We start from the raw sequence: 20,455 nt of genomic DNA on the forward strand, positions 1-20,455 counted from the left end.
AAAGATAATGTGACAAAATAGATTGTTAGGTGAAGAGCTAAACTTGGTTTTATTTGTGTCAAAATGCACTTTTTACAAATGCAATATTTCAAATTACAAGTTCACACAAATATATAACTTGTGTCAAATTATGGGAGAATAATATGTTGGAAACGTAGGAGAAAAGCAGCCCATGCGTCGTCCCTCTTCAGGTTGAGGGACGGACGAGAGAAGCTCTGTCCTTGGATGACCCGAGGTGGGTTGGTCAGAGAGAAACACACTGAGGTTAGAATCAAGTGACTATCTGCTCATCTTCCGCAGGACTTTATATCAAACCATTGCACGCTGTGTTTAAATGTCGCGCTGTGGATCAACTACTGAGGTGTTTTAAATGCTTAATAACAAAAGTGAATCGACATCTGGTTCCCGCTGAGTGAGTGACGGCTGCACACGCGCACACACACACACACACACTCACACACAGCTTAAGAGGTCACAGTCAGGCGAACGCTGCTGAATTATTCTCACTGTATACCTGCTCAATATGAGTATTCTCAAACAACTTCCACCAACCAACTTGTGAGTGCTAACCAGGAAGTAAGACTGAAAAATGTTTGCAGAAGCAATGCCAACTGTGCGTGTGTGTGTGTGTGTGTGTGTGTGTGTGTGTGTGTGTGTGTGTGTGTGTGTGAGAGAGAGAGAGGGAGAGAGAGCTGGTTGGAAACATAAACCTCTAGAGTGACACTGTCTCCCAGGGTCACAAACCCAACCCATACACACACACACACACACACACACACACACACACACACACACACACACACACACACACACACAGCATCCTGTCTGTCCACTAGCTCTTGTCGGGGATTAACACAACGCGCATCTGCACTCGGGCGCCCGCACAGACACACATACACACACACACGCGGCACAGTCCAACACACACTATCCTCTTTTATCCCGACTAGACAGCTGTTTGTGTGTTCATCTCCTCAGCCTCCAGCTCAGGGAAACTCATTTATTCCGTTTGCTGCGTAAGCCTTTGTTTGTTGTGTTCTTCCGTTTTGCAGTTTTCTTCATAGCCCCCTGCTGACTTCAGTTTACCCTGTGTAACAATGTTGCATCACTCTAACACATCCTGCTCTTTAATACTCCCAAGACACACACACACACACACACACACACACACACACACACCGGACAGCCATGATGACATAAGATGCCGACAGAATTGTGGAAGACGATGATGAAGTCTGAAGTTGAATAGAAGTTTTCAAACGAAGTGATTCGAGGTTTCCCTATGACCAATTCAGATGGTTTGTTAGTCAGAAAGTTGCTGTGACGTTTCAATCGTCCCTTTTTGCTGAGTGTTTTTCCTACAAGACTCCCAGACAGTTTTCTAATGTACTCCAGCCTCTGTTTTACATCAGCAGAGATACAACGGTAAAGTATGTTGGGAATCTGAAGAAAAGCTGCAGCAGCGTCCGACTGTGACAGCGTAGAAATGTCATATTTTACTCAGTTGTTCTTGATAAAATATGCAGCTATGAGAAATAAAGTAGCATTTCTAGTTTGTAGCTATGTCTTGATGGACCAAAATAACACAACATGACAGAAACCCCTGTGTGACTAATTAATGCACATAATGAAATGCACATACAGTCACCGACCACTTTGTTAGGCGCACCTGTTCAGTTGCTTGTTCACAGAAATGGCTGATGGCCATCGCATGGCTGCAGCACAATGCATTCAGGTGTGTGGATGTGGTGAAGACGACTTGCTGGAGTTGAAACGAGGACTTAGAAGCTTTAACTGAATATTTTAATAACTGGAAACGGTGATTAAACGTGTCCCTGGTTGCCGTAACAGAACCATATTGTCAGTGGAGATGAGTCTTGACCCGGCACAAATCCAGACAGACACCACTTGGATATAATATGATGATGATGATGATGATGATGATGGAATTTATAGTTCTCCAAGTCCCAGCACCTCGAGTCCACATCCATTTAATCGCTTTGTTTTAACTCATCGCATGAACGCACACACGCACGCACACACATTTAATTGTGCAGCGCACAAACAAAACAGATCAGTGCTTGCACATTAATGCACTGACACACATACAGGCATCGTCCCATAATGCATCAGCATAAGCTGCCGGATGAGTCACACTGGCGCTTCTGAGACGCTCGCTCGCTCGCACGCGCGCCGTGTTTTCCCCGCCAGCGTGTGTTTCCAGCTCCTGCTTACGTAAAAACCGCACTGTTTCGGCCGGAAAATTGTGAGCATCTGCTGCTAACTGGTTCTGACGCCACTTCCCGCTGCTGCCGCCAAGCACAGCGCCGTGGGGGGTGGCGGGGGGGCGGGGGGGGGGGGTCCAGCCCGCACGAAAAAACACACAAACAAACAAACTACTTAACAGGCTTGCATCATCTGTCGCCCTGCGCTCCCGTCCCTTCTTTCAGTGTCGTTCTCTCTCAGCCGTGTATCCCCGCTAATTCGCATGCCGAGTGACGTTGATTTCAAGTATTTTGAGTGAAATTGGACTGCTGACGACTTTTGAGAGACATGAAATATATGTTTAAATGTTTTGTTTGCAAACCTTGCTCGTGAGGCTTGCAAGAATCAAAGCAAAACCAAGAATCAACTGAAGCGACCTGCCCTTAAATTGTAATACCAGACAAAGAAGAAGAACCAACTGCAAGCTCTTCGATACGGCTCTTCCTAAAGTGTTCTTGATAGCATGCTAATCGTAATGTAAGTTTCCCTCCATTTTTTAAATCGATAATCTTACCCTCAAGTTGCCTACTCTGAGTTGTTTCCTAAAATAAGTATTTCAAATTTGTAGTTGGTTAGTCTGCAGCGACTGTAAAGGTTTTTTTTTTTTTGTTAACGCCCAGAACGTTTTTGTCATCGTTGGTCGAAATGTTTGGTCTAAGCAGTAACGGAGAAGCAGGGAAGGGAAGGGAGTCAGACACCAGACTGGGAACAGACAGCAGCAGCTGGGACTGGGAGGTCCTCAGGGAGCAGACAGTCAAACATTAACAGAGGAGGAATGAGGAGTCAATTATGCACGAGCCCAGGTGATGGTCAAGGCCGCAGGCGTGATATTCCATCTGTCTGTTTGTCTGGGCCACCTTGTGAACACAGTAGCTCAGAGAGTCTGCGGCAGAAAGTGATGAGATTCTGGTGAAATGCATACAGATGAGCCGAGTGGCTGCGGCCGAGGTCACTGTCCTCACCGTCGACACTTGAAGGGCATCGTAGCTCCTCTTTGAGGGTTTCTGTTGACCAGTTTAGCCCGGTTAGCACGCCGGTAGCTGCAACGCAATGTCTAAATGCCTCTGTCAAGACAATATTTCTGTTCCTATTCATTTTCCTATATTGACTGATGTATTGATTGATATTGAGTAGTGAAAACAGGAATGTGCATGACATGTCCATATTGGTAAAGTACCTTTTCTACGTATGTATGAAAGGGTGTGAGAAAACAAGATATTTTTTATTTTATTTTATCACATTATATTTTTTTTATTGTATTATCCTTTTACTCTTAGCTGAGCGCTCGTGTGAGCTCTTTGGGGGAGATTTCTGGCGGTGTTTCTCTGTCACTCTCTGATAAGACTGCAGCTCTTCGATACTTGGTGCAGCGGATGTCGTCTTTTTCTTATATGAAGAAAAAAACCCACTGATAATCTCCCTCCTCTGTCCTTCATTTAACTTCTCTCCTTCATTATTCTTGTACACTTTTATAAGATGCCTCTCCGTCTCCCGTTTGCCAAAGACAAGCAACTCTCAAAGTCATCCGTCTCGCCAACCTCCAAGATCCTCCATCGGCTTAACCTTTCATTGGATTCCACAGCAAGTCATAATCAGTGTCAGCGGTGGACCGTCAGGGCCAGCAAGGCCTTGAATTTCTATCCAATCATATTCCAGCTCGCTTGTTTTGCCAGGCTCAATGAAATCTGCCTGAGACCTTCAGAATCAGACCTCTGGTCTGCGGTGCCAAGGCCAGATAGGTCTCAGGGCTGAACTGTGATTGGAGAAGCACTCGTGAGATTCTGAAAGACTGAACTGACCCCGGAGATCCAGTAGTGGAAGGAGGAGAAGGTCAATTGCCAAATCGCCTGCAATTTATCATCATTTAATGATAATTACACATTTAGTCTGTTTTTATTCTGACAGAGAACAGGCTAAGACCAGGAAGTGGAAGCAACTACAGGTTATTAGGCACGGTCACCACAAACAGATCTGATTGGTGACTGATTACCGTGTCCAGTCGCCTTCCAAGCGTCGCCGGCTCTCTCTTTCGCAGACTCCCTCACGGACTCTTTCCCAGACTGATAAGTGAGTTTTTCCAACAGTCTCCACCTCCGTGTGTCTCTGCCCAGCTCGTCTCACTCAGCAGCAGAGTGCTGCGAGTGCACTCACCGTTTCAGACTCACCACTTAGGTTCCACAGCTGTGTCGCCTCCCGGCTCCGACGTGGCAGCTGATGCCGACGTTCTGGAAGATTTCATTTGAAATTCCCAACAATCTGGAGACACGCGTGTAACGCGCTCGCTGCAGAATTTATTTGGCTAAAACGAGCATTCTCAACAGCAAAAATATTAACTCGTACTGCATTCTGGACAAATGAGAAATTTGAAAATCCCGGGGGTCGCACTTGCAATGCAAAGTTGAATATTTTTTTTGGGGGGCCCAGAAACTCAGGAGAAAATGTCCTAAAAGTTGAAGTCACAAGCAAGCAAACTCCATTGCAAGCAACTGAAGCAACAGCAGCTCATTTTGATGTAATGACACTCTCACTACATTCACGAAAACACTGTTAAACACGAAACTCCCAATAAACACAGCTCGCAAACATGTCCCTACAGGAGTCCGTGTTTTTCTCCGTTGCGCTAATCGGGTTTGCGGTCGTCGCGAATGCAGCGGCGCTGCACAAATGAAAAACACTCTCTGACACACTGCAGCGTCGCATGATGGTGCAAGAACGGCAACCCGGTGGCTGTTTGACAAAGACAAGTCGTCAGATGATCAGAGCGCATCGTCTTAAATTCTATGGAGATCTCCGTCATTCCGTTGCATGGCTGCAGGCTGGTGGGGTTGAGAGGAGGCGAGGAGAGCAAACAGGAGCGCAGAGGAGTGAGCAGCCTTTTGATGTGAGCGGAACACAACCAACCGTAATCAGCCACTGGGGGACTCGGGAGAAAGTGGGTGCCAGCCAGTCAGCTCGCCCGTCCGCTCGCTCATTCACTGCTCGGGCAACTGATGAAAATGAAGTAAATGAAGGCGGCGGGAAGAGCAGCAGCAGCAGCAGCAGCAGCACGTGGTGCATTTTAACACTGTGTTGTTTTCCTTTTCCCGGACCCGTGATGGAAGCTGCATCGTACCAGGCGCGGCGGCCGCGCAGAGTGACGGGTTTACTCGCGAGTAATAAAGGCTGACGTCCAAATGAGCTGTGGGAAGGGCGCCTCGGGGTCCGACCTGAGCGCATGTCAAGGTTGCTCGGGTTGCCGTCGACTTCCAGCTCTTCGAGCGTGAGATTCACAAACGTGAGAATCGCTGTTTTTCTTCTCGCCCGCCATTCCAAACAAATGAAACATGTGAAAAAGAAAGCTGCGGCTTTTCCTGAGAATACTGAGAGGCCTGCGTAATGTTTTTGAATGGGTTAGACGTTGATATAGCAAATCTAGTTAAATCACTAAAAATGTGTCATTATTTAAGGAATTGCTTAATGGCAATTTGGAAGCATTGACAAATTTGCGTACATGAAATAAAATTTTAAAAATATATATATTCTTTTTAATCACATATGTCGTAGCTCCTTTTTTTAAAACCACTTAACACCTTTGTGTGTATACAGATCAAATTTGCGTAACAGCAAAATGTAAAGTGGATCCTTTGGGTCCACGAGGCGCAACTCCAGCTTGACAGGAGATGTGAGATAGCCGCTAGCTTAGCTTTAGCTTAGCTTTGAGGCAGACGCACTCGGGCCTCTCCAGGCCTCCAGATTTTAGTCCTGCCTGTGAAATAAGGAGGAGGACACGGAGTTTTTGAAATTGTAGAATTATTGACACTCCATCTCACCCCAATATGAAAAAAAATACGTGAGACGCCGAGCCACCTGGAGACAGCCGAGGCGTTTCATCGCCGCGGGCGCCCGACATCTGATCCCATCCGCCTCCGTTAATCAAATACGATACGCTCGCTATTCGTTTTTTTTCCTCCTCAACTCTGACAAATCTACCAAAACTATCTACGCAGGTGAACGGCGGCGGAGAAAGGAAAAAAAAATCCTTTGAGGTTACCTTTGAGGCGACCCCTTAGAGACGCCTCTCGAAGGAATGCGACGTGGTAACTGGAGCTTCTGCTCCGTGTTCGGTCCCGTCATCATTAATGCATCGGCTCCTCGGACGACTGGAACCCTCACGAGCAGAGACGGTAAGCAGCAGCCGTGTGTGTGTGTGAGTGTGTGTGTGTGTGTGTGTTGTAGATGCGGCGGCGGGGCTGGATACAGTTCAACAGCTGATGTTACAAGGGTTTAGTCAATCTCACCGTTTCACAGCTGGACAAAGTCCAACATGTCAGGATGTGACGTCACAGCAGCTGCCCGACATACACAGTTAAAGGACACTGCTTCATATATAGCTCAGCTTTTAGTTTATTTAGTTTTATTTTTTTCATGTTGTTGTTGTTGTTGTTGCTCCTCTCTCTATAAAGCTCCCCAGGAAACACAGTCAATATATTAAAAACAAAAAAAAAAACAATACAGCCAACACTGACTCGCAGCTTCTATTTCTGGGGTGTGAAACGAAAAAAAAAAAAAAAAAACAGTTTACTTTAGGCTTAAAATAGTCCCACAGAAAGTCGCAGCTTCTCACAGATGCAGACGACGGCAGGATGAACCAAAAAGCATCTGGAACGTCCCGTTTGACACTTTAGTGTTTTTTGTTTTGTCCATTTACGGGAAGGCAAAGTCACCTGGCAGCAACACAAAGTTCCACCGCAACGGGACAAATTCACACGTTTGTTACACTTAATCACTGAAACGTTACCACGTGGCTAAATCAACAGGAGGCTCTGTAGGTATTTAACATGGAGACTTGCTCTTGTCTTCAAAGGTGAGCTCGCGTGCGTGCGCGTTCGCGTTTGCTTTTGCACAACTGCACTCAATCTACAGCGGAAGTAATTCCTTGACTCGGAGCTTCTGTAGTCTGGCTGCGGAGATTACGGCAGCGTAAGACGCTTTTCAGGGAAACGAGGCGCCCTCGTCGCAAGGGGAGGACTAATCCCGGAGCAATAATTAATAAAAAAAATAGATTTGACGGACGCGGCACCCGCAAGAATGAGTCGACGTACTGCGACTGTAACAGGTGAATGAACTCCAATTCTGGGTCTGACCCTGCTCAGAGCGAGCGCTTTAAAATCATATTTGCTTCCATAATTTAGAACATTTATCCCTTTCAGCCTCTGCTCAATGTTTAAACAGTCTGAGCTGCTTCCAAAAAAAAAAACATTGTTCGCTTCAAACTCTCGCGCCTTGTTAGAGATGCAGTTTTAATGAGGGATTCCGACTTGCTCTTGTGTCTTTCCGCTCCCCCCCCCAAAAAAAATAAAAATTTAAATGGCTGAGTCGCTGCTTCACATTTCAAGATAACAAAAACAAGGCGACGTGTCCGTCAAACTGCTCTCTTTGTGCTTTAAAGCCGAGGACGTGGAGGGCAAGGACGTCCGACGTCCGCTCTGTTTCTGCCTTAAAGGTCCAGTGTGTAAAATTTGGCCTGATTTACGATTTTTATATTGGTAAAAGTTCAATGTACTGCCCGTAAACACATTAATAATAGTGTATACTCACAGTACAATAAAGGTGGGTTTCCTACCTTTCCTACGTTTTCCTACCTTTAGAACGGTTCTATTTACATATAAGAATTATATAAACAATTCTTAATTGTATATAAGAATATAATACATAGACCAAGACTCTTGCTCTACGTATTTTCTAGCTGCCATCTTGCACCGCCATATTTCTAAGGAAGCCCGGTGTGGACAATCCAGCTGCCTGACAGCATGTTTTGTATTTATGGTGAACGCTCCTCAAATAAACCAACGAAGAAGACGTTCGGGTGCTCAGGCCACCGTAGCTCACTGGCAAAAGCTCAGGAGAGGGACGGCGAGCAGAACGAGTGCTGCGATCTAAAATGCTGACCACTAGATGGCAGAATTTTACACACTGTACCTTTAAATGGCCATTTACGTATGCACTAGCGTGACTGTGGCTGAGCCCGGCTCTACTTAGCCGTGCATTAGGAGTAGCTTATGCTTGAACTTGAAAGGGCAAACTCGCCGTTCGCTGACAGAGCCGGAATCTGTCTGTCTGTCTGTCTGTCTGTCTGTCTGCCGTGAGCTCATGCTGGAGTAGATCTTCCATCGTAGTTCTTCCTCCAGGCCCTCCTGCCAGAGGTCAGAGGTCAGCCCTGGCCCCCCCTTCTAGCTTATTTGTGCGGCTACGTTTCGGGCTTATTGCTATTAAAAGTTTTGTACAGAGGTGCATCGTGGGTATGGAAGAACATCTTTTTTTTTTTTTTTTCCAATATTGCCAAACACAGATTGACCCCAACCCACCCCAACCTCACCCACCCCCAAGTTTCTCAATTGCATAGAGACATGAGTCTACACCAGGGACTCGCACACGGGCGGGTTGTCCGAGTCCTGGCTGTGCATGGAGCTCAGGCCTGTGTCCGAGTCCTCATCGTTGGCGCTTCGGGCCTTGGACAGACCCCTGGCCTGCTCCACCCAGCCGCCACCGCCCTTCTCTGCCGCCGACGCCTCCTCTTCGCCCTTGTCGGCGTCCGCGGACCCCGTCGGGCCGCCGCCCTCCTGCTCAATCTCCATGCTCTCCACTTTGGCCAGCAGGTCCAGCAGTTCGCTCTCCTTGGTCTCCCAGAGTGCCAGACTCAGGTCCAAGTCCTCGCCGACGGCGTCCAGGTCCGTCTTGAGCCGCAGGCCGATGTACAGGCTGGTGTCCAGCTGCGTCTTCACCCTCTCCTCCTCCAGCTCCAGCTCGCTCTCGGACAAAATCCCCGCGAGGTCTGGCTGGATCTCCGCAAGGTGCATCTCATCCGCGAGGCCGCACTCGGCCTCGGCCCCTCCCTTCTCCTCCCGCCGCCGCCTCATCCAGCGGCGGTTGAGCTCCTCCTGGATCTCGCCAGTGATGCTCTCCACCAGCGCCTCCCGCTCCGTCAGCTCCTCTTGCAGGCGCACCACCTCTTCGCACCGCCGCGTGTACTCCTCGAACTGTGCCAGCGCCTCAGCCGCCTTGCGCTTGCAGTCCGACGGAGCAGGCGCGTCAGTGGAGGAAGAGGTGGAGGAGGAGGAGGAGGAGGAAGAGGAAGAGGAGGACTCCACCATGTATGTGTCCTGCACATAGTTGACGCCGTGCCTCTGGATGCGGTCCAGGTGCACATTGGCCTCGTAGCGCTCGATCTCCCGGTCCAGCTCCTTGATCCTCTGGACCTGCTGGCGGATGGTGTGATCCTGGGAGATGACCAGGTGGACCAGCGTCTCCATCTTCTCCACGGAGTCCTTGTCCTTGGACGCGCTCTGCTCCTTCTTCTTGTTCATCTTATCCAACTTCCTGAAAGCCTTGCGGACGATGCGCCTCTGCTTCTCCTGGGACATGTTGGCAGCGGCAGCGGTGGTACCGGTACCGGCGCCGGCGCTGCCGCCACTCCAGCAGCTCTTGCCGCTCGGACCCTTGAGCGCACCGCCCGGACCGCCGCTCTCCCGGCTCGGCACCACCCGGGCTTCGGCGCTGCGTGGCCCGTTGTTTGGCAGCGACGCGTCGCTCTTGACCAGCACGAAGCGGACGTTCTCCTGCTCGTCGCCCCACGCGCTCCACAGCCGCAGGATCCGCGTCTTGTTGGGCAGAGTCCTCTCGAAGCCCCGCCACTTCTCCACCAGGCAGTAGGACTGCGGCGCGCCGGACAGCATCGCCGCCGAGGCGCCCTGCTGCAGGTTCTGGTCCTCCAGCAGCACCTTGACCACATCGGCGCAGCTGGTGCGCTTGGTGAGCCCGGACACCAGCTTCTCCTCCCGGCACACCCACACGGAGATCTTCCCCTCGTCCGGCTCCATCGCCTCGGCGTTAGAAAGAGCGGGTGGGAAAGTTTTCGATGCGCTTCTTATTGCGGCTCTCACTGTGTGACAGCTGCAAAAGCGCAACGAAGTCAAAGCGTTAAAAGTTTGATTTGGAGAAAGGTAAGAAAAACAGCACGAAAATCTTTTATTTTATTTTATTTTTTTATTATTATCTGTTCTCACCTTGTGAAGTGCGAGAGCTTTAACTCGGCTGACTCGGCGGTGAGTTGTCCCGGGACTTCATCTCCGTCCCTCCGACTGAGCGACCTCAGCCCCGCGCTGCTGTCCCGCACAGGAGCCGCTGCTGCCTCCCGGTGTCTGGAGCGTCTGGCTGCTCTGCCTCCGCCGTGAGCGGGACACCCGGCCGGGACGGAGCTGTGACGACAGGGACACGCCTCCTGACTCCGTCCCGTCCCTCCCTCCCTCCTTCCCCTGGAAAACACACACACACTGGTAACTGCTTATTATCAGAGAGGGGGAGACATCTGACAGTTTCTGCGTCATAATCATATTAATCACGTCATGAAACGGGAACATTCAGAGACCTTTTTTTACATTTTGTCTTTTTTTTTTTTTTTTTGCAAATTACGTATCTGTATTTATCTTTCTGACGATGAGTGGATATTATTCTGGATATCATGATGCATAAGAAACTTCATAAAATTAAAATCCCATCATTCAGCATTGATTATAGAATTATAAAGACAATCATTTACTTAAGCCCCAAATATTTTACAGCATCGCAGCAGCAGTAATTGTAACTGCTGAATAAGCCATAAGACAAGTGCGGCACATTAATTCAGCAGAGGAACTTCAATATGTTGGTTTGATTTTTATTGTAACACTTACTGCAATCATAGGATATAGTTTGAGATAGAATTTTCATTGTATTGTTTGCTCAAAGACCAACTCCACGTGAAAAAGAAGCTGCAAGTATTTCATGTTCATAAGCTGTAAGTGCTTGAACAGACAACTGGGTTGACTGGAAACAGTCGTAGTCAAACTCAAAGAGGTTTAGAGAACAGTTAGTGCTAATGGTGTCGCTTGCCGGTGAAGATGTTATAACCTCGGTGGACGGGCCGTGCATGTGATGTCAAAGAGTTCTAGCGTAACCGTGTTCCACGTTGTCCACTGTGCAAGCGGAACATTAAAGTTCCTACAGAGCCGTGCAGATCTCTCCACTTGCTCTTCGTCTCGCCTTGTGTTTTCTCAGCGTCCCCGCACAAAGTGGGACGGCGTCCATTTATGTTTACAGGCCCAGACGAGGCCGAGACAGGAACACTGATGAAGCCCTCAGTCGGCTGTCACTCTGCATTCTGCATTGTTACAGTTTCATCTCCATAATCCCCACACAGCTGAATGTCTCAGTGTGATAAAGCCGAGCTGGATTGAGCGAAAGCCAAAGGAAATCCATCTCTTACGCCCTGCAGCGTTCTCATACAGTGCCCCGCTCCCTAATCTGCTCTTTCAACTATTTTCAGGCCAGAATATGGTGGGTGAAACTCATAAAAGGATTTATCTGCATTAAGAGCATTTTGGTGTGAGTGTGTGCATGTGTGTGTGTGTGTGTGTGTGTGAGAGAGAGAGAGAGAGAGAGAGAGAGAGAGAGAGACAGGGAGAGAGGGAGCAAAACATTAGTGGCGACTCACACGAGCCACCATTAGTCTGTTTACCTCAAAGTGATGCATCGCGTTTGTTGGTAAAATATCTGCTCAAAAAACCATCTGGAAAAGTGAAGAGCCTGACACACACACACACACACACACACACACACACACACACACACACACACACACACACAGCGGCAGTGTGTTACAAATGTAAAAAGCTCCATTTGGGAAAAACAGGGATCGTACCAAGCTGGGCCTTGGATGTAAGATAACAAGTCCTTCTCATCTTTGGTCTCATATCCCGTGAGGTCGTTGCCACTGTCTGTCCTGCAGCCTTGTTTGTAAGTGTGTCTGCGGCCACATAGTGAGTTCTGACAGCCAACAAAACGCTGTCAGATGTGTGGCACAGCTTCCTCGGATACACACGCGCACACCGATCCGACAGCATAGACGGACTTCCTCTATTCCTGATAGAACACAAGTTGTGGAGTCTTAAAGTGAAACGCTAAATAGTTTTTTATTGTCTCTTGAAATAAAACAGTGAATCCAATGGTTCACTAACAGTGGATCTAATATTCTAGGTGAGCCCTGGACTATTTATGAATTGTATTTGATAAAATTATAAACACAACACCAACCAGTACCACAATATATGAATGTAAACAAAAGAGATCATCATCATCTGTGAGTGGTCAAGCACAAACAGCAAAACATAACAATCTATAACAATAAGAAAATCTAAATTTTAAGAAGTCTTTACAAATAAGTGATTTATACTGAAATTACTCACATCTGGTAGCAAATCCATAAATCATTTCTCTTGAAATACTGATTACGGCTTAAAATAGAAGACACGCAATTAAATATATCAATAATGTGTTGATTGGGTTTTTTTTTTAGTTTCGAGTCAATTTCTTTCCGTATGGCTCCCTCTGCTGTTTATGTATGGTACTTCCAGCATTCACGAACTGATTAGAAGGCTATTTCGGTGGCTCAGCCCACATACAAAAGTCAGCTTGTGGATGGATATCGTTACATGAATGACAGAAATGATTTGACATCGATAGGTTTCACCACTGGGCTCTTGAATAAACTGCAGCTGCAGGGACAATATAACAATTGGGGCTGAAGCGTTTTATGTCCAATTTTGACTCTCTTCGGTCTTTTAAAATAGAATTCAAACAGAGTTTGAAAAGAAGGAAGGGGGAGCTAGCTTACTAGCTAGCTCCACTTACCCGTTTGCTGCTTCCTGTTGATCCCAGTTGACGGAAATTCCAAATGCTCGAAAGATTGAAATGGACGTAACGCAACGCAAGTTTTGGTTGTTTTGTTGGTTTTAGGTTTTGATTTTTGTTTCATTTGGTTTGGGACACATACACACACCCACACACACGTGTTGTACCTTGCCACGCTTGGAGGCACCGTTGCTCCCCACAAGACCATCTTCAGCGCTGATGAGCAAAGGACTGTGATTTTGGCTAGCGTCAGGCTGATTGATGATTTTTTTTTTTTTTACTACTATTATTTTGTTCAACATGATAATAATAATAATAATAATAATAATAATAATAATAATAATAATAATAATAATAATAATAATAACATATACTGTCGTTTTTTTTGTTTGTTTTTTTACATTTTTGGACAAGTTGAGATTTTACAATTGACCATTCCGTTTCATGCGAAGCTATGATAGGATTGTGATTTTGTTTTTGTTTTGTTTGTTTTTTTACATTTTATTTTGTCCTAGACAAATAACTACATACTATATAGTTATTTTATATTTTTGTCTCATTGGGGCCTCCGATTACAGTCACACCACAGAAAGCTCATTGAGGGTTTTCGTGCTGATGATAGCACCACAAAATAGCAGGCATCAGCGGATGTCAACAGAACGCTGCTTGCTGCTTTCATTTTTTCCTCAAAATTTAGATCAGGGCCATTAAACACCACTTTACCCGTTCAATCTTGAGTCAAAACCTTCATGTCCGTCTGTAAATGAACGAACGAGTGCTGCATTCTAAAATCTGACCACTAGATGTCACAGTTTTACACACTGAACCTTTAACGCACTCAATACGTCCGGTTGAACAGAAGTACTCAAAAGTAAATACGACATTTAATTTATGCATCTTAAATAATTTGATGAGCTTGCAGTTAAAAAAAAACACACTTCAATGGAATTCAACCATTTAAAAAATACAAGAAATATTTTTTAAAATGTCCTCGTTGCCAGGGCGACACGGTGGCGCAGTGGTTAGCTGTAGCCTCACAGCAAGAAGGTCGTGGGTTCGATTCCAGGGCCTGGACCTGGGACCTTTCTGTGTGGAGTTTGCATGTTCTCCCTGTGTCTGCGTGGGTTCTCTCCGGGTTCTCCGGCTTCCTCCCACACTCCAAAAACATGCATGTGAGGTCAATTGAACACTCTAAATTGTCCGTAGGTGTGCATGTGAGTGTGAATGGTTGTCTGTTTCTATGTGGCCCTGCGATGAACTGGCGACTTGTCCAGGGTGTCCCCTTGCCTTCGCCCTAAGACAGCTGGGATAGGCTCCAGCAGACCCCTGTGACCCTGAGCTCGGGACTAAGCGGGTATGGAAAATGAATGAATGATGATGTCCTTGTTGCCTTTCCTTCCTTGCTTCCTTTGATATTTCCCAGTTGAAACAGTTTAGTATATGCACTTTTTTTTTTCAGCAGGGAGTACATAGAGATCTTAAACCAGGTGTGAAGAAGACCTGTGAGATGCATTGGACCATAAATGTGTTTCATATATGAAACACATTGGCTGCACATCAACGGGCATCTTCAAAAAAATAAAATAAATAAAATAAAATAAAATTTAAAAAATCACAGTTTAAACAAAAACACGAGAAAAAGACAAAAGCCACCGATCACAGTTTGAAACTGACCATTTATTTATACTGAATAGCATATGCGTACAAAGTCTCTACAAAGCTATAAAATATCTAACATACTTTTAGCCGTGAGGAGAAAGAAAAATAAAATAAAAGAAGTATCAAAGCAAAGATCAGACCCTGTGCAGTACCAACACACACACACACACACACACACACACACACACACACACACACACGCATACACGCACCCACACACACACACAAACACTAGTTTCTGGATTTTCCTAAATGTAATTCTTTTCTTTTTTTTCTCACAAAATATGATAAACATTAGAATATCAAAGATTTACATCACATCTGTAATAAATGTTATTGTTCACCTTTATACAAAGCACCTTATCAAAAAAAAAAAAAAAAAAAAAGCCCTCGGCGCACCAGTGTGCACTGGAGTGACAAAAAGAAAAAGAAAAGATTCAAGGCCATTTTGGATTTTTGATTTACACACACGGATTTTTTTTTTTTTTTTTTTTTTTCTGTGCCGCGTGCGACTCTGACGACAAGCTTACGAACGCACGCACGCATACAAAACGCAAGAGAGACGACGATAACGAAATCAGACGACGACGACGACGACGACGAGCCACCAGGGGGAGCTGTTGCGGCTGTCTCGGGCTCTGTGAGCGGCCTTTGAGGCACCGTGCACCTGCTGCTGTCAGTGCTGGAGCAACACTTCCTGTTCACTTCCTTTAACACATTCACGGCACCGTAACGACTCGCACACTCCCGCCGTTCCCGGCGGCGTGCGCTCATATATAAATACATTTATAAACACAGCAGTGACATCATATAAATCAGATTAAAACCTTAAAAAAAAAAAAAAAAAAACATTTAAAACTTTTTACTAAACTGATTCCCCCCCCCCCCCTTCCTCCCTCACATTGGTTTTACAGTTTTCTCATGAGCCACAATTGTCTTTGAATCTATATGAATTAGAATCTATTTGCTTTTTTTTTTTTTTTTTGGGCTGAAGCTTGTAAATTGCTTGTGAGCTCGTCATTAATCCCTCGCGACTTCCTGTCACATGATGGCTGTCTTTGGTAAGAAGGTAGCAGAGTAGTGTCCAGACTGGTGGTCAGAGTGTGTGTGTGTGTGTATATATAAATATATACATATATACGCTACCAGTCAAAACTTTGGACACACCCGATGAATGAAGTCTTTTTCATTCTCATGACTATTGACACTGCAGTTTCTCAATGAAGGCATCAACACTACGTATGGACACACATGGAATTATGTAGGAAACAATAGAAGTGTAAAATAACTCAAACACGTTTTAATTTAAATTCTTCAAGTTATTTAACGTCTTTTTCTTTGCTAGATAATTACATATATCTTGCTCATATATTTGATGTCTTCGTGGATCTATCTGCAGTGTAGAAAGTTGTAAAGATATTTAAAAAAGAATTTGCATGAGAAGGTGTGTGCAAATTTTTTGACTGGTAGTGTGCATATATATGAGATATCAGGTTTGCATGACGCTGCGTTTGCGTGCTTGTGCTCCGTTGCGAAGCTTTGCCAGCTTTTGCAAAGTGTGATCCAAAAAGCTGACACTGGCAAAGTGGACTGGAGGGAATTCTCTGCTTTCGGTGGGGTTTCCCGGCAGAGGGACTGACTTGGAGCGTTGTCATGACTTCAGACAAAATGAAGTCAGACTGAGTGATAGCGGCGGTGGGAGAGTGGGGGTCTTTTTTCCAGTCAGAGCCGAGTCACCAATGAGTCACGTCTTTAATTATCCGACAGCTGGAGGCTTCCTAGCCCAGCGTGATGCACCTCGCAGCTGAAAGGGCCTGCGAGCAAAACGTATCAGTCAGATTCAGGCTTTTGCATAGCGGCTCAGGCCTGGGTGTAGCGTTAGCCCCGGGGGCTAAACAGCTTTAACATGCTGCTAGTTACGTGTGACGGCTAAAGGTAGCTTCAGCTCTGTGTACAGATCATATTTGGAATGTGACTAACACAAACCCGAGTTCAGGACAAGGCCAGCTGGTCCAAAAACTGGAGCGGGTGGCGTGAGAACAATGAGACTTGTGTGGGGATGCCTGGGTGGAAGCGTTAACCAGGTGTTTAGCCCTGAGCTAAGTGTAATTAGAAAGGCCCACTAGCAGAAGTTGTCATAGTAGCCTATATGAGACTTCACACATTCCTGCTCTTTGAGCAGAAACTTGGTAAAGTCTTGGGATATCTTTCCCACAGCAAAGTCAGTTATTGGATCATTGCTCTGGTTTTGATAGAAAACTAAGACTGGCTATGGCTATGTAGCGTAGTTAACAAGTTTAGGCTACTTATTCCTCTATGCGTGGCCACCAAAGAGGAAGTGAATTTGACAATTAATGTAGCACATGAATGCAAATGCGTATAATAGTGGCATAAAAGCATCTTGTGAACAGGAATGTCTCACCCCCGCGAGAAATGTTTCAAAAATGCACATTTTTTTCTTGTCTTTTTAAACCGTAAGACGGGTCAGCGCGTCTACAAATCACACAGCAACAGCCAGTATAATAAGGAATTTAGATAATTAGCCAGCGGACACTGAGAGGTGATCTATAGTTATGCAGAATATGCCAGGATGTCTTCCTCCTCCTCCTCCTCCTCCTCCTCACCCTCAGCAGCAGCCAAATAACCAGGACTGAAGTCAACGACCAAAAGGCACTTTGCACAGCCGATCGCAGCCACAGCACCTTGCATCACCATTTTCATTTTTGTGGCTTGATGGCTTCAAATTGGACCTTTACGCCACCCGGGTGACAAAAGCACAAAAGCGGTGTAAGGGAAAGTTGTGTCCTCTGGCGTTGCAATGCGACGGAGCGCTGAAAGGGCTGCCGCGGGGGGTCGTGCGGGCACAGTAAAGCTGGAGTTGGCTGGTGTACGAATTTTGATTGGAAAGAAGCAGAAACCTGATTTGGAAGATTGCATTCGGACCTTCTCAAGGTTTTCCGTGAAGCCTTGACGATTTTCACAGAAACCGGCCAATCAAAGCAGTTGCGAGGATGTATGGAAATATGAATGTGTCAGCGGTGGTCGGCGGAGAGAGGGAGAGAGAGAGAGAGAGAGAGAGAGAGAGAGAGAGAGAGAGAGAGAGAGAGAGAGAGAGAGAGAGAGAGAGAGAGTCTTCTCGTTTATGCGTTGGTTTAAAAGGGTTTTCTCATTTATGCGTTTGCCGTTTAATAAAACGTCACTGCACTGAAAGGTACCTGAATCCACCCCCCCCTCCAACCCCCACTGTCTCAATAACATAGATTTAGATAATGTCGCTAGGGTTAAAATATAGTCTTTGCTACTATCCATAAACATATCCCAAAGTTTAGAGGCTTTTCTTCTTCTTTTCTTTTCATTTTTTTTTTGATGAAAGCATATAAAAAAGGTAAAAATTTGATTTTCGTTTTTCTTTGGGACAAAAAACTCTTTTTGTGTGCAAGGACGCGGCTCGCACGATTCGCAGTGGCCACCTGTACAAAGCCTCCTCCTCCTCCATATTGTACTGTGTGATAACGCAGCAGTGTGTCCGTGGGTAAATGCACAGGGTCTGACCTTCAGTGTCCATCAGTGTCTTGGCAAGGAGCACGCACGCGCGTGCGCACACACACACACACACACACACACACACACACACACACACACACACACACACACACACACACTGTGAAGGGGTTGAGAAATCTGAAAGACGTCAAATAAAAACAGAGGCATTTCCACTTTACAAAAAAAACTCAACTTTCATTTCCAGAAAAGAGAAAAGACATCTGAGTGGGAACTAATCAGCACTGACTGAATGCTTCACGCAGCCATTAAGTGTCTGTCTGTTTTGATATCAATGTGTTCAATAATTCATGGCATTGGCTTAAAGCAGCTGATTGTTTTTAAGTGACATTTGTGTGCAGCCGTTTTCTTCCAGGGCTCGGCTGAGACTGACTTGAGGGGGGAAAAAAACAGCAAAAAATAAGAAAAGAAAAGAAAAATCTTCCAATTTCACCATCATTCACCAAGCTAGAAAGGCCATTACGTGTGTGTGTGTGTGTGCGCGTGGGTGTGCGTGGGTGTGCGTGGGTGTGCGTGTCTATGACGTGCTATTCCTTGATGAGTCGGTAGATGTGATGCTGCGCTCCGTGCTCGTTGTTGGACACCTCGAACACGCACGCCATGCACAGCAGGGTCTCCTGAGTGTCTCTATTGCTCACCACCTGGAAGGTGGAGAGGTCAGAGGTCAGAGGTCACAGAGAGAGAGATAGAGGGGGACAATGGCCGGAATAGGGTCTGGTGACGCGCAGCTCACCAGCAGTATAGTGAAGTTCTCCAGCACGCTGTTCATCATGTACTTCTCGGGCAGGTGCTTGAGCTTGTGGATGAAGTTGATCATGTACTCGCACATCGGCGAGCGGCTGATCCTGTAGACGAAGCGTCCGTTCTCGAAGCGGGCGTACTCCGTCTGGTCGGGGAGGAGCCGCAGGGGAGGAACAATATTTTAAATTCACGCAGCCGTCCTGCACGTCTTTGCCGTCTTTTTTTTTCACGCCCTCGAGAGGTAATAACGATACGTCGTTGCAAAGGTCAAAGGTCAACCTGACGGTTCATTCAGTTCCACGCAGACAAATGCAGACTCACCATTGGAAAGGATGCATATTTATTGTATTGTTTTCCGACAAAACAACAATCTGTTAATCAATACGATGTAAAAACTCTCTCCCTTCAAACAGCAACATGATGGCACAACTTCTTGCTGTACACCAAGTAAGAAATGCCCACTTGTGGACAAAAATCGCAACTACATGCCCACGTACATGTAAGGTTGTTTGTTTTTTTTTTGTTTTTTTTTATGCTGTTGTTTTTGCAGCACCTGCTCTTTATTAGCTGTATCATTTGTTGGCAAAAATCAAATGTGATTTTTTCTGCTTCGATTAATAAACATGTATATGGCAGCTCTTTAAAGAAATGACATTTTAATGTCCAAATACAAGTTGTTATTCTTATGCATTATTTTCCAAAGTTATTGTTACTGTTCCTTGCAGCAGTACACCAGGTTGGCCACATGGTGTCTCTTGTATCCACGAGTAAAAAAAAAAAAACATTACACTTTCAATCTGTGCTTACCTCGACCTTCTCGACCACCTGCTTGCCGAAGGAGCAGACCTTGGTGGAGCAGGTGATGGTCATGTTCTCGGAGCTCTCGTATTGGCTGGAGACGCCGTAGAAGGCGGCGGGGTCGTCCTGCATGTTGTAGTTCAGGTCCGCCTGCCCACGACACAACAACCTGTTAGCACCTCCTGCTAACCGCCACAGTGTGGAGCCGCGCAGGCAGTGAAGCAACGCCCAGGTGTCAGACCGCAGCTCTGCACTGGAAGCTGATGGTGGTCAGTCCGTCACTGATTTGACTTCAAACTACAGTTCAAATGTAGAATCTGGGTGATAGTTTTTTTTTATTCAAATATTCTAAATTTTGTGTCAAAATGCGCCGCAAAGACATTTCCAACAACCTTTTCGTTGCTTCAGAGTCAGAGTCACTCTGACATACAAACAGTGTCCAATTTGATATCTTTTTTTTCTTTTTCACAAAGGGACAAATTATTTTCCCGAGGCATAACAAGAGAAGCGCTGCTGCCCCCTGCTGGAAGCCTAGTCACATACGGGCCCGAACATTAAACCTACATCATTCAAGATCATCGCTAAAACTGACATCAACAAGTCGGACACTGACAACAAAAAAAAACAAGAAAAACAAGAGAAAGAGTTCAATTCCCCGCAAGCTGAAGAACAAATTTATTGTTTTGTCACCTAGCGGGTCTGGGCGCACGGTGGCTTTTACGATTTC

General features: G+C 46.0%; 2 protein-coding genes across 2 annotated transcripts in view; both read right to left on the reverse strand.

The window, feature by feature from the left end:
- Positions 1 to 6,657: 6,657 nt before the first annotated feature.
- rassf10a (Ras association domain family member 10a) lies at positions 6,658 to 10,512 on the reverse strand. Its single transcript, XM_076042741.1, has 2 exons — positions 10,308 to 10,512; positions 6,658 to 10,194 (listed from the first exon to the last, which is right to left on the reverse strand). Exon 2 carries the CDS (start codon positions 10,119 to 10,121, stop codon positions 8,658 to 8,660), a length of 1,464 nt encoding a protein of 487 aa, XP_075898856.1. The 5' UTR covers positions 10,122 to 10,194; positions 10,308 to 10,512; the 3' UTR covers positions 6,658 to 8,657.
- Positions 10,513 to 15,513: 5,001 nt separating this feature from the next.
- The window catches only part of tead1a (TEA domain family member 1a), a 43,544-nt gene continuing 38,602 nt past the window's right edge, over positions 15,514 to 20,455 (reverse strand). The window contains exons 10-12 of the mRNA XM_076042678.1: positions 19,738 to 19,878; positions 18,923 to 19,075; positions 15,514 to 18,830 (exon numbers count right to left, since the gene is read on the reverse strand). Of these exons, the coding sequence (XP_075898793.1) occupies positions 18,717 to 18,830; positions 18,923 to 19,075; positions 19,738 to 19,878 (408 nt within the window). The 3' untranslated portion in view covers positions 15,514 to 18,716. The remainder of the gene's footprint in view (positions 18,831 to 18,922; positions 19,076 to 19,737; positions 19,879 to 20,455) is intronic.

Source organism: Nelusetta ayraudi, unplaced genomic scaffold (assembly GCF_046127955.1).
Source record: "Nelusetta ayraudi isolate G7.1 ecotype Tasmania unplaced genomic scaffold, CSIRO-AGI_Nayr_v1 ptg000071l, whole genome shotgun sequence".
Classification (NCBI taxonomy): Eukaryota; Metazoa; Chordata; class Actinopteri; order Tetraodontiformes; family Monacanthidae; genus Nelusetta; species Nelusetta ayraudi.